Below are 15095 nucleotides of genomic sequence, written 5' to 3' on the forward strand. Positions count from 1 at the left end.
GCCGACAGCTTAAGAGAGAGAACAGAGGTGGCAAAGCAAGGGAAGGAGGAATGAGGCTGGGAATACAAGCTGGAAGAGGATGCAAGAAAGATGTTGATTGCAAATAGTCACAGGTCTACAGGACAGACTGAGGGAGTTGGAAAAAGACAACTATGTCTACCAGCAGTTGTCTCCAGGCAGCTCACTCTGAAACTAATGCAGTAATTCTTGCATTTAATTTGGTGATTTCATTTCACTCAGAAGACAAATGCAGATAACACAAACCAAGAGAATTGCAGATAATAGTATATTCTCTCTTTCAAAACTTAGGTGAGTATTTTCTGAGCTGTTGCTGTACTTTCTGAGCTGAATTCTGAGCTGTTCTGATGTTGGACATCAGAACTAAAAAACTTGAAAAGATCTTTGTGAGATGTGCATTGCTCTAAAACACAGTGATGAGCTGGAGGAAATATTCTCCAGTTACACCGACTGCCAAGCCTCATGTTATGAAGTGCAGAAATGAAGCTTGCATTTTGGTTACAAATCAAAGCTGCTAACTCAGTAATGATTTAAAACTTGTTGGAACAGTGATAGTTATCCTGGAGATGTGAATTGTAGCAACCAAGTGTTTTTTTTAAGAGATGTCCCAAGGTGAGGGTCCAGATCTACAAAGAGTCTTTAGGTATGGAAATGTCCCGTACAGTGTTGATTGAAATGCTCACAGGCATTTCTAGTGAATGATCACTGTACCTCACACAGCCAGCTGGAAGCAGGCTATAGGCATGCATCTAAAACACAATCCATTTCCTTTACTCAATACCATAAATGCAATTAGGTAGTCAATACATTTGGGATTTAAAACCCTAAACCTCCTCCTGAAGGTGGGAGGGATCTTCAGTGATTGCTTTGCTTAAAACAGACTTAAGTGTTTTTCCAAAACATGGAACATGATTCTGCACACAGAATTTTGGGAGATGCTTCTACCAGTGGTTTTGTTTTATTTAGAGATGACTGGGTAGAGAAGGCAAAATCATGGAGAAGAAAGATATTGAGTTTCTATTTGTTGGAGAACCAAAGCTGTACAAGCACATCCGTATTGGTTATCTTGCTCTCTAGTTTGCTGTAACTGCAGATGTGATGAGAACTATTTGTCCATTCCCTGTACATCTACCTGGGACATTTTTTCCATTCCAGTTTAAAAACCTTTTGAATTCGCTAGGATAGCTTGTTAAGCAATACTTCCAGGCAGTGTCCAGGTCTGTGCCAGGGTCTTTTGGGAATGTGTCATGTCCTTCGTAGAGAGAAGCTGTAGTTTTCAGAACTGACACAGATACAGTTTTCTCAGTGAACGACTCCAACAAAATGAAGCATCATCTTGAGGTCACTTGAAAGGAGGGTGCTTTTCTTCTGACAACTGCTGTTTAAATGATCAAAATTGCCAAGAAGTCACTGGGTTGCCTCCCTCTGAGAGGAAATTTTGTAGAGTGGAAATAGGTATATTTTTATACTTTTCCAGTTTCTGTAGCATTTATTTTGTCTTGCTTAGATAAAGTCTTGCCCATAGGCTTTTCAGCCACAGTAGATTTCTGCTAAATACTGGGAAATAGAAGTGGTGTGCTAGTTATACACGGAGATACACAGAAGGCTGCAGTACTGGGCGTTGCCTCAGCCTACCCAGTATTGTTGAACCAACTACACAAACCAGCTATCAAACAGCACAAACCTCAACTCTCCAGGTAAGAGAGATGTAATTCTTGTTGTGAGCCTGTGGTTTAGCTTGAGGGAAGTACCCAGAGCCTGCATGTTCAGCAGCTTGTATAGCTTTTAGGAGGGATGACAAGATTTCACAGTCAGGCCAGCAAAGGATCAAATTGAAGCAAGAGTCACTTAACTCATCTGGCCAGGGAAGAGGAAGTGTCATTAACCAGCATAATAAAAGCTGTCCCTTTACTGAATTTGTGTGAACCCTGACTGAGATAGTGGTGTTGGATAATGGCTGAATTTGCTAGCTTTCAGATTAACTTGCTGAGGAAATGCAGCTTAGTACTAAACTGTAACCTAAAATGTCTGTGTGTCAAATGCCCCTTCTGTAGATGAACTATCGCATTCGTGTTAGCAAAGACTCACGGTGTCCTCTCTGGCATGTGTGTCAATGGGAGCTCACATGTGCCTCACAGCTGTTGGACCTCAGCAGTGGAAGTTTTCTAAAGTCTCTATATGCCAAAAGCTGTAAGTCTGGTAAGAAGGCGGTATGTTTTTGTTCTTTTTGCTCTGTTGCGTGAAGTTAGGAAGGGCTCAAATTCCTGTCTTAAAGAAGGACTGGTCAAACTTAAGGACAGTGTTTGATCTTTGTGCCACTCTGCTGTCCAAGGATGCACCCAGGGAATGGTAGCCTGGGTGTGTTTAGGGTGAGAGATTGAAGGTGAAGAGACTGCTGTGATGAGAGCAGATTTAGCACCTGTCAGGTCAGGGGCATCTTCTGCATGGGTATTGAAATCTCCTAGGACAGTGAGCCTTGTGTGAACTCCATCATCATGTCAGACAGCATCTCTGTCATTTCGCTAGGAAAGCTGTGTGTCTAGACACCTCTGCTCTTGCAGAACACTTCAGTTATTCTTCCCATTGCCTTTACTGAATAAATTAAGCGTCTCAAAGGATTTTACTTCAGCAGAGCTGATCTTAAACTTGCAGATGCCAGATATTTGCTGAGGGTAGGAGGTTATCTCATGAGCTGCTAATGCAACACCTTTTGTGATGATTGCATTCACATGACTATACATACTTTTCCCCTTTTTTTTTTTGCACTATTTTCCTTTTTTCCTTTTTTTCTTAATATGGGAAAAGTAAAGACTATAGGAAACATATCAACATTTCTGGCTCTTTTGTTTCAAAAATTATGGCCAGCATTAAATGATTAAAAACAGAAAAGAGTTAGAAGACAGACAAGGCAGTTTAAATTTTCAGTCACAGGCACTTAAATCCTGGAAGCAGTCTTCATCAAAGGTCTGATTTTTCTTCACCTTTTTTTTTAGAACTCAGAACATGAGGATAACCTAACAACCATTTGTCTACATTTTTCATAGTCACTGTTTTGTTATTTAGTCCTGTCCTTACTTCTCTGCTGTCCAGCTCTGAGTGGGAATAAGCCTGTGTGCACTGGTGCTGGCATCAGAAGTGGCAGCTGGCCCATGTCAGTTGATGTTTGCATGGAAGACAAAGCCCATTTCCTTGTTTATCTTCTGATGCTGATGAAGTTTTGCATGTGTCTGGGTTTAGAGCAAGAATCCAAAGGGGATGGCAGGGATCCAGGCAGTGGCCACTAGTCACTCTGGGGGAGATGTTGACAAGTGGCCCAGACTTTGCACTGTGTCCAATAGCCTGGACTAGGGAGAGAGCATTCATTAAACAAAAGCTTAATCAAAGAGGGCAGGAGGATGGTTTACATAAGAAAAGATATATTCTTTACTTAGCATTCACAACTTGCTTGTGGATTAATTAGCCCATCTGCTACAACAAATGTATTCCCTTGTCTTTGTGTTGACTGTTAGAAGTGACTGATTTCTCTATCCGATTAAAATAGTACCCTGGATTCCACTGAAAGTAACCTTACCAGGAAAGGAATTTATTTAATCATCCACTAAGAACCTGTAAATGGCTTGCTATAAATAAGTGCTCAGCTGTCTTCAACTCCCAGGGTAACTATATGTGAGTGTTAAGTTGGGGGATAATGCAGGGGGAAGAAAATCCTTAAAGAAACCTGCACAGAGTTTCCAACCCCATCTGTAGTACTGGCTCTAAGTTTTTTTAAAAAATCTCTCTTCTCAGCCCCAAGTGGGCAGGACAGCTGCCAGCATAGAGTAATTCAGCTATAGATTTTCTTCTGAGAAAGGAGGCATTTGTAAATTAGGTGACCTTTATGCAGATAGACAAAGTGTGTTGATGAACTTCAAGTGACAATTTAAACAAGTATTGGGTCCAATGTGCTTGTATTTCATAAGAAACCAAATAAAGGAGAGAATGTGTTTAAAGTCATCAAATTAAATAAGCATTTAAATGAAAATAGAGGTCAGCCATAGGTTCCCAGGATAAATGAAAATGTGTATCTTTTGTGATTTTTCACATTCATGTGATTTTAAAATATTATTATCCTTTAGAAATAAAATTTGCATGTAAATGGCATTATTGTGAATTTATATCTATTTCTTCAGAATAAGTTATAAGCATTCACTGATGTGAATAGACAGAGCTTCTGGTTTTCAAAAAAAATGGGGTTTGTATGCTACCCAAACATCTTTTAGATTTGCTGATGTGGATCTGTAATAAAATGGTTATCTTGTGCCAAAATCCATGTGGTTCAGCTGGGATACAGAAGGATTGTGTGTTTTATACTTGAACAGAGGAAAAAATTGATACATTGCTATGAGGTATTTATTCCCAAGCATTTACTTTTAGGAGAAACACCATATAGTTATCTGAAGCTTAAGAAGTATTGAAAGGGACTGGGGAGTCATGAAAGTAATTTTTCTGTTCGTAGGGCCTTAGAAATGAGAGTGCCTCAGACAGCCTTTAGGACACTCTTGTTACAAAAATCACAGAAACTGAGAAATTGTGTCCTTGATAGGATCTGAGTTTGAAACAAGACTGAAGCAGAGACTGGAATTGAAGAGTGGCTAGAAGACCGAGGCTTGAAGCTTTATCTCTAATTGCCTCCATTAGATGGGGCTGAATCTGAGCACCCTGGCAGTGTGACTTGTGTTATCAAGAGAGGGTTTGCAGAAGCTCTCTCCTTGGGGAAATTTCTTTGGTTTTCTTATAATTTGTTCTTTGACTGCTCTGGCTCTTCGTCTTAGATACCACTGATATTTTTTCCATGTAAATTAGATTATAATTAGGTTATAATTTTATGGATGATAATTTAAATGATAAAATTATAACATTAAATCTTAATATTTTTGGCTTCGGTTATCAGACAGACCATAGATATGCATTGAACTTAGATGACCAAGCTAGCTGCCTTTTGAATTACCTGGTCACAGTCTAGGCTGCAGTGGTGTGGTACTTTTGGGTGTCCCAGGCATTCAGCACAAGGAGTTTGAGCTTTTATATGTATAGAAATGTGTTCAAAATTTGTAGGCTTCTCATCACTGCATCCAGCATCAGGGCTAGCTAGAAAGATCAGCTGACGCTTGCATTGGTGGCTACATTACAGTGTGGTTATTTTGCATGTCCTCGTGAGTGACGTGGGCATGAAAGTGCTGATTCTTTGGAAGTTAAGTCAGAGGAAAAAGATGATGCTACTTTGTACTTGAGCACATACTCTGGAAATGTATTGAGTTGATATATACATTAAATTAATGGTCAGCAGTATCCTAGCCATGCACATAAATATGACAGGACTATGGCTGCACAAGTAGCTTCAAAATATTACTGAAGGCTACGGAGTTACTGAGGCTCTTTTGAGTTTGCTGACATTGTTTTTGTTTGCCTTCTTCCTTTTTGACTAGAAATTTCCAAGAATTTCTTGAACGAAGGAGTGATGTGGCAAAGAAATTTTCATTTCAACCAGTGTTTGCAAACACTGGGGTAAAGTCAGTTATGAGGTCTGTCCCATTTCTGGGACGGGTTTAGACTTAGTTCATTAAGGCTTATGAAGTTTTATGTCTCATTGTCTATACAACAAAGAAAATTTGAGCATGACCTTGCAGCAGAATGCTATTTCTGATTTGCCACCAGTGTAGAAGTTTTCCCAGGAATATAAATTTTAATCAGGTTTGGTACCTTCAGATAGTCATATTTCTTACGAGAAAACCCTATCTTTCTACCCCAGCACAGGATCATCTCATTTTCACAGTAGCTCACAACAGTTAGGTTCTGTGTAGCAGTCAGCAGTGCTCTGGAGAAGGTGGAACAGTATTTTCTGTGTAAGGATGAACAACCCTGTGTTCAAGGGCTTAGATACTGACTGCCATTGACCAATTAGCCTTCACATTTTGTAGTGGGCTGATGCTTGCAAATCTTGCCCCAAACACCTGAATTAGTATAAATTTAGCATAATCCAACCTTGAGGTTACATTTTTTAATACCCTAAGGCCTCATCTAGACCAGGAAAAATTTGCTGCTTTGCCTGTAGCAGAGAGAAATCTTGGCACAGTCTTTTAGTTTTGCCAAGCTATGCTGCATTTGCAATGTAATTTTCTCTGGTTGATTATTTGTCTGTTCATAGCAAATTATTTATTGAGTTCTCTTTCCTTGAAAGAGCAGCAGCTGACTGTGCTAGTCAAATCTTCCTATCTTCAGTCTTAATGGTTGTATAATAGCCATAGCAGATAAGTGACAAAACATCGAAAATTGTCCTTGTTTCTTTTTAGACATCAGAGACGTGTCTATTGACATCTGCATTAGTAACAATGCTAGCCAGAAATCCTTTAAAGCAATTGCATGCCACAGAAAATGCTGAAATTCAAAATTAAAGGCACCTCTCCTATTTTAGTTGTATTTTACAAAGTTAATAAAACAGGATAAGAGAAATAATTTTAAATTACTTTCTAAATACTGTAGTTTCTTTGCTGTGTTTGGATTTCATTGGGTGGAACAGTTATGGAAGAGTTCAAACCATTTATAATTTCTGGCAAAGATTAAAGAACTTATTTCTGCTCCCAGCTATATATTCTCTCTTGCATGGATACCAAAATAAGATCATCAATGTCATCAGATGGCTTGATGTAGTGCACAAATAATTCATCCCCCTGTATCTTACACCCATGTTTTTATGCTGCCTTTTCTCTAACCTTTGCCATATTCTTCTCTTTTCTCTAGGTCAATGGGAAGGACCTGTCCAAGGCCACTCATGAAGAAGCAGTGGAAGCTTTCCGCAATGCCAAGGAGCCCATTGTAGTTCAGGTTTTACGACGAGCCCCAGCTACCAAAGCTCACAGTAGCTCTCAGGATGTTCGGCTTATGGATGCCAGCACTCAGACTGACATCACTTTTGAGCACATTATGGCTCTGGCCAAACTAAGGCCTTCCACACCACCAGTTCCTGATATCTGCCCTTTTCTACTTTCAGACAGGTGTGGTTTATCTTTTTCTGCGGTTTACCTGTGGGATTGAGGCATTGCAGTGATGGTCTTCTAGCCTTCTCCTGAAAAAGTCTCAGGAACACTTTAAATAAATAATAAATGTTGTTGATAACCACTATCCCATTCAGGCTTCAATGGTAGCTTTCCTAAACTCTGCTTGTAAATTAGGGCTACAGGAAGGAATCTCAGGCATGTTTACTTTGTGTTCACATGTCTGTTCATTCAAAGCTAAGTCCTAGTCAAGAAGAAAAACACTTCTGTATTCCAAAGTACAAAAAAGGCTTCTTCAGACCTAGAAAGAGCTTGTCTTGTTTTCTGTTCTTCCAAATTTCTCACCAAAAAATCAAGGAAACAAGTGATTTAATATAAGGGTTCCCTTATCAAAAGCAAAACAATTGCAAAAATATAGAGATCAGAAAGTACCATTTCATTTTTCATATGACAAAGTATATTAATTAAATTATCCCTCTTTGGAACTGAATTGGATGCAAACCTCAGCAGGTGGTGCTTATACATAAGTAGGGTGTAGGGTTCTTCCTCTTTTGACTCCACCTCAAAAATAACATCATGCAGTGGGTGACCTCAGGTGACCCTACAGACCCTCTGCAGCTTGCTAAACTGTGATAGCCCTAGAGCTTTTCCACTGATTTGCTGGCATGGTGTGCATCTCTGCAGAATTGATGCTAATGCAGAACATGCCACTTTTGACTTTAATGTAGGTCCATTTTTAGAAGTTCTAGGTTAGATGGATTGGGCTTACCACTGACTGCAGCACTACAAGGAACAGCATACCTGTATTTCTGAGTTTTTACTGGGTATTTCTAAACTGCGGGCTAATATGATTGAAGTTCCCCTGCCCTCAGCATGGGGAAGAGTTTTCAACCTCTGCTAAGATAGATCTGCATTGGGTGCTTCATGGTTGGGATCCAGCTTTGCATCTAAAGCTGTTGCAAAGACCTCATTCTTTGTGTTCCAATCCCATTTAACAGTACAGTTTACTGACATTTGTAACTGTGCAGTTGCTCAAGTTCACTTCACCACCCTGTTACCACTTTAACAAAGGATAATGCAAGTTATTTTATGCAAATTCTTGCACAGTTTGTGAGCCTGATATGGCCTGTAGATTTTGGATGTTCAAGACTATGACCAGATAATTAGTGAGTTGCCCTCAGCCATGGCACAGCACCTGAATCTGGAATTAGGTACCTTTATGAGTAAGGAATCAAAAAGTGTTAAAATGAAGCAGTTTTGCCCAAACCAGACCCTTTTAAGAAATCACCCTGTGTAAATCTGACAAAAGATGAACCCAGCAGAATGAACTCAGCCAGAGCATAAGCTTTTGCAAAGAAAACAGCCTGTGCTGCTTCTTGATACAGTTCCTTTCAAGCTGTCAGGCCATTCAGAGTAGCACTCCTTAGATGAAAACTACAAAGTGGGGCTGGGTTGGCAGGGGGCGCGGAGCATAAGCTTTTGCAAAGAAAACAGCCTGTGCTGCTTCTTGATACAGTTCCTTTCAAGCTGTCAGGCCATTCAGAGTAGCACTCCTGAGATGAAAACTACAAAGTGGGGCTGGGTTGGCAGGGGCGCGGGGGGTTTGAGGGTGGGGGGGTGAGGTGGGCTTATCACCTTTTAATTTAAGAAAACCCTATTGTCTCATCTACTGTTGTTGTACTGCTTTGTTCCACATAGCTGCCATTCTCTTCACCCAGTGGAGCATGAATTTTATGAAGGTAATGAGTATCTTTCCAGCCTGCCTGCTGACGCAGATAGAGCAGAGGACTTTGAGTATGAGGTAAGATCATGGGCACACTTCAGCCTCTCTTTCTGTTATTACAGATATGGCATTTACACAGCTGATAGCAGGCTCCTCTGAGAAAAAGAATAGTGGGGAATACTTCTTAAAAATCATCACAAAAGCCTGTTTTGTGTTATACCTGTGCAATGTCACAGGATTTACTAGGGTTAGGCTAAAGATGTGAAATATGAAAGCAGAATTCTGCAGTGGGTGACTACATACTAGTCTAGGAAGCTTGTTAAACGTGTTCTGTCTTTGTACATTGGAGACTGCAACTCAGATGCTTCTCTTTAGTAGATTTAACAATTTAAAGCAGGCCTTTCCACAATTAAAAGTGGTTACTGGAGGCTTAATTGCTTTCCCCCTCCTGCCTCTAATTTTAAGAATCAATTGTCCTTGTATTTCAAGCCTTAGAAATCAGTCTTCTAGATATTTGGGTATGTGCTTAAGTGTTTGTAAGATCACGCTTCAAACTGGAAAATGAATATAGTTTTTATTACTTGCTCTCTGATATTTGTATTGCAATTATAAGAAATTGTGCTCTGTACCACAAATCTCCCTTTGCTGCTAATGTATTTCACTCTCTGGTGACAAGGGTGGATGTGTTTCTGAGTCACTGGAAAATCATTATGTGAAGCTTCCCAAAATGATAACGTGTGATTAGTGATGTTGATAGTCATTAGATTTTCATTTCAATATCTTAATAGTCTACTTGTCAGTCAGTCATTAGCTTTTCATGTTTTCCACTGTCATCTAGTAACAAAATATTTATAGGGACAGGCATAAGAAGCAGATGGCTCTTTTTATTATTAAACAGTGCTGAGTCTTTTCATAAGTTCAAGTAACTGTATTTTAAATAAGAATGATTATAAATAATTAAAAATCTTTAATACAAGATTAAAAACATCCTTTCCTCCTGTTTGCTCTACCTTAAGAAACCTTTTCAAAGGTTTCATATAAGTGGATGACATTTGGAAATTAAATGAAAGGGGAAAGCTTTGGCAAATATGCAGTGAGTTCACTTTTATTGTATCTTTAGCATCTAGGATGCTCAACTGCAAGTTCAGCCCATTGTTCTTCTAGCAGCCTGGGGAATATGAAGTCCTTCCCCCTGGAAGCAGAAAAATCAAATAACATCTACTTAGTGAATCTCATCAGAACAAGCAAACTTCTATTTGAACTCCTCAAAAAATCATTGCTAGGGATAAGTGAAATGATTATTTCTTCCCAGTTGGGTTTTGGTGTGGTATCTCACAGCATAAGAGTCCTAGACCTTAAGTTCTATTTTGACTCCCCCTGTGTAATATAATATTAAATTTCTCTGTCAAGTGTGTTTGTTCATGATACTTGTTTCTGAAATGTGATAGAAACTACTTTGTCTGGTAATATTTAAATTAATTAGTAATGTAAGCATCTAGAAAGAATTTTTTTTAAATGGTAAAATAGAAATAATTTTTACCATTTATTAAGAATATCAGTGATAATTTTTAAAGGATCTACCTGGTGGAATCAAGTCCTCTTTGTGGCCATTATTAATCCCTAATAAAGGCCTGCATAGCTATTGTGACAACAGCAAATGTTTGGGCAGGTTCTCAGTTGCCTGTAATCTCTGCTAATCACAACATCATCGTCATTAATTTGCTGTCTGCTGTGATTCAGTTGCCCAAGGCATATTCACTGAGTGACTGAAATAAAGTGTTTCATGTGAAAGTTAAATAGGAAAGAAACTCTCTAGACTCCTTTGAGAAGAATGGTTTCCACTAAATATGAAAGTTTTGTAGGAGGAACAAGAACATCTCATAGCCTTTAATTAGCAGAGATCTAGACATGAAAGACATTCCCAAAGTTTAAACCCATATGGTAATATTATGGTTTAGGTTACTCATTGGTTGTATTATCTGCTATTTCAGGTCTTTGTAAGACATTATTAAGCTCCCTTGACACAACTAGGGATCTGGAAAAACTGAGAGCATTGTCCTCAGAGCTGTATATCTCCATCCCCAAAAAAAGTCTCAGAGTCAAAAGGGACTTCCCAGCTTCTGTTGCCAGTCCTGGGGAGAAGCAGCAGGACAGTGGGTGGAGTAGAGGCTATGGTCCAATGCTGTCATGGACTCTACAGCAGTATTGCCTTAGGTGTACCCTGCTGTGGCCACACAGTTCCTCTACAGAGGGACTTGCCCTGATGTACTCTGGCCCCTCAGTTGTGCCAGAATTACTTACTGTGAAACAGATGGGAGAACTAATCTTTTCTTTTTGTTTTTAATAGAATTTTAGAAGTGTTGCTGCCTGATCTAATTTCCAGCATAGCTCCACAAGTTCCTCCACCGTGGCAGCAGCAACAGGGAAGGAAAAAAATGCTCGAGTGCTTGGGAAGACAAAAAGTGACAAAAAATGAACAAAAATCATCACTGTCCATCTGATGCCAAGATGATTTTTCCTTTCATATATTCTTCAGATATTTGTAGCTCTGTAGACTATTACTGTAAAGTTACATAGTTCCTAGCTAACTCCAGCATTTTTCCTACCCTGATAGACAGAAAGACAAAACAAATTCCAAAGACCCTATCCTAATCTTTCTTCTGGGAACCAAGGACGAGCTACCCTCCCAAGACACTTTCCTATAAACAAGAAGAAGAAGGGGGCTCCAGAGGAGGTTAAACCAAGTGGGGGAATTACCTCATCACCTGTGTTTTTAATTGGGGATTCTTGTCAATTATGCTAATTTGCTAAACTTATAAAACTGTATTCAGCCTATGTGACGTGGGCATTTTTCCACACTTGGCCCTGGAGGCCTCCAGTTAAAGACCAGCTTTTATATTACTTCCTACATTAGTATTGTCTCAAAAGTGCGGCATTTTGTTTCTAGATTTTTAAGGCATCATATCCACCATGTTAGGGTGAAAGCAGCAAGGAGGGGGTGCAGAAGCCCTGCTCATGCCACCCCACAGTCTGCAGGCTGGATGGAAGAACCACAGAGTGTTCTCTATCTCACACTGATTGATTTGTCCTGTGTTTAGGGGAAAGAGGTTTATTGTTATTACTATGCTTTATTTAGAAGGAGGATTTTATCACTTTTCCTTGATTTTGTCATTGTTTTTTAACTTGTAACAACTTTCTAGTGTGAACTGCAGCTAATCACACACAGCAAAAAACCTGTCTGGTGTCAAGAGCATGGTTCCGTTTCCAAGATGTGCATTAGCCTTCCCATTGTACAAAAAGATGCAGATAAGCAGCTCACAGGTCTCCATGGCAAACACAAAAATTTTTAAATGGATTAAAAATCAAACCAGGAGGTTTCAGAAAGGAATTGAAACAAGATAGTGAGCAAAAAAAGAACGACAACACCTCATTATTTCCTGGAATTGGTTTGTAAATGAAGAATGCATCAGTTCTGAGACTCAAATGAAAAATACACAGCCAAATTAGGAAGTAAGGAAATAAGATGACTAGCAAATGAGGTGCTGGAAACAAAAATGTTTTCCAAGAAAGGGAATACCCTGAAAAACTCTGATCACTGGTTCTTGCTTACAAATATGTGCTAGTGTATAAGTACCTGAGTTAGCACCATAAGAGACCAAGAGGAGGATCACATATGATAGCCAGCACTAGGGATATGGATTTATACCTGCAGTGGTAGGATTAGACACTTATAAGACTCTTTCACTCCAATTGTAAGCTAGAAAAGCCCAATGGGCTGCATTCAGATTGTCGCAACGCAATGAACTCAAGTATGAGCCAATTGTCTTGGAAGGATGAACTCCCAGGGAGGCTCATTAGGCTCCATACAGTACCATACCTTAAACAAATGCCTGGGAAGATGATGAAGCTGAGGGATTGCCAGTTGCCACCTTGAGCATCCTTATGTTGCTACTGCAAAAGTTGTCCTAAAAAGAATCTGAATTGCTGGTAGATACTGAGATGAAGGCAGAGCCAGCATCAGTCAGTGTCGGCAGAAAGGCATCAAAAGATTTGTAATTCTTGCATAGCTAGATACTCATGAGGACTTTTAAGCAGCAGGCATGGACTGATTTGTTAGTGCTCAGTTGGACTTGGAGCCAGCATTACTGAAAGAGAGCCAAAGACATTCAGGACAAACCCACCCAGTCTGGCTATGAGTGGTTTTGTGCTGCTGGAGTTTTATCACGTGCATTTAGAGTATACGTCACACTTGCTGGTACCAATGAGGTGAAAGGACTAAAAGCATCACAGTCCCCAGTAAATCTATATTAAATGTGGCTCTAAAATTTGTCCTTGTAAGAAGAATAGAGGATACTGGTGCTAGGGAAGAGCAAATAAGCTAATGGATGTGCACTTATTTAATAAAATTTCTGAACCTACTATGCAGGAGAGAGAAACTTCATATACTTGTTTTGGAACATTAACAATAATACAGAAATTAAAGGTACAGAGTCATTTAAATGGTGGGGCAGTTGAAAAATCAGTAGAAAAAGAAAAATAACAAAGGATGTTGTAAAGACAAAACTGGTCAAAAGAAAGTATCACTGATGTCTGGTCCTACGTATTTAGTCTAATGAGACAAGAAAATGAGATGTTACAAGCAGGCACAAGCTGGTATTGTTTAGTCAAACAGGTCCTTATCCAAGGGCAGAGACCTTCATACCATGTATGTACTGAGGTAGCTTTTGAGCAAAAGCAAAATGGGAGGTGAGTGTTCTCTGCTGGGGGATTACAGCTTTTAAAATTTCATATATCTCACATAGGAAAATATTCTCATTTCCAGCTGAATGCTTCTTCCAAACAGCAAGAGTAGACATCCTTGAGAAGGAATAGCAGTGGGTTGCATTATCTGTTGTTGCATATATGAGGAAGACTAGACTTAAGTTTGCTGTCAACATTGAAGGAGTTGTTTTTGGAGGAAGTTCAGATGTTAGTCAATGGGGATGCACAAAGGAAACCAGAATAATTGCCTAAAAGACTTTCCAGCTCTGATTGTTTTCATTTTTAGGCATAAGTGATTGCTTCAGTTTTTAAGAGCCTGGGAAATTATATCAAGAGTCCACCATGGCAGGAGGGAAACATTTCAGAGTGAAAAAGGGAGAATGGCAGCCATTGTGTTAGCCTGCCTGTGTCTGATGACTTTAGTTTTAATGCATGCCAATGCTGGTCCTGATAGATTGGGACAGTTTTAAGACCAGTACCTGTGAAAAGTTGCTAAGGATAGAGTTGACCCTACATGAAATTATGAGGTATTCTGATGCTCTTCACTTAGAAATCATTGAGCAGCTTTATGTTACTTTTTTGCTCAGAAAGTTTGTGCATGTCAGTAAATGTACAGACAACCGCATGAGCCATGTGCAGGTAAAATCTTTCTGTGGTCAGGTTTTATGGACTCTTTTGTGTCTAGGCAATGAAAGGATAAGAGTTCTTGGAGGAAAGAGCAGCGACGAGGGCCATAGTATTTTAAGAAAAAGCCATGTGAGATTTTTCCCTCTTTGAGCATGAGCTAGAAGCTACACACATGCTGTTTGGATTCTTCCTGTGCTGTAGAAAATAAGACTTCTGGAAATTAGAATATTCATATGCGAGTTGCTTTACTGCATCATCCTCATCCTAAGCACAGCAACTCATTGTGCTTTGCGGGCTGGTTAATACTTCGGGGCAAAATTTATTACTCTTAAGATCATGTTCTGATTTTTAGACCCAAGGGACAGATTTTTCCATGAGAATAAGGAAATAAATGTGTGTGTATGCATGTTGACTGCAAATGCTAATTTATGGTTATGCACAGCCATTCATTTAAATGTTTTGATAACTATTTGCACTCATGAATCTGTTAACTCTAAATTTAGATTAGTCTCTAAAGTTTACAATTGGCGTGATCCAAACCTGCTGAAATTCCTAAGGTTTCCTATTGACCTGAGCATTTCTGCATCAGAAGCTGTCAGCTGTTTTCACAAACAACTAAAAAGGGCCTTGAAGAGAGATAAGCTAGAAACCTTTCGGAAGGTAAGAGTAAGTCTTTATGGAGACGTCTTTTCACTGGACACTTAAAAGTAGCATAGGGGAAAATTTTTTTTCCTGCTCTCTTTGTTTCTTCTATCTGTATCTGAGCATTGCAGTAGATACAGTGCAGCCATAACACACTGGTTCACTCTTCCAGTAATACTCATCCCATTGTGATGAGGGAAGGTATTTCGGGAGCAAATTCAAATTTACCAGTTCTGTGACATTGCACTTTTGAAGTGATTGATTTTATTGGTATTTCTTCCTTAGAAATAAAG

At 39.4% G+C, this 15095-nt stretch overlaps 1 protein-coding gene across 5 annotated transcripts in view; it reads left to right on the forward strand.

Annotated features, from left to right (window-relative positions):
* Positions 1-15095, forward strand: part of PDZRN4 (PDZ domain containing ring finger 4) — a 275404-nt gene that overhangs the window by 225526 nt on the left and 34783 nt on the right. For all 5 annotated transcript variants that reach the window (XM_017733133.1, XM_017733135.1, XM_017733134.1 and 2 more), the window contains 2 exons: positions 6796-7049; positions 8748-8850. In XM_017733133.1, the coding sequence (XP_017588622.1) occupies positions 6796-7049; positions 8748-8850 (357 nt within the window). The remainder of the gene's footprint in view (positions 1-6795; positions 7050-8747; positions 8851-15095) is intronic.

This window comes from Corvus brachyrhynchos, unplaced genomic scaffold (assembly GCF_000691975.1).
Source record: "Corvus brachyrhynchos isolate BGI_N302 unplaced genomic scaffold, ASM69197v1 scaffold32, whole genome shotgun sequence".
NCBI lineage: Eukaryota > Metazoa > Chordata > Aves > Passeriformes > Corvidae > Corvus > Corvus brachyrhynchos.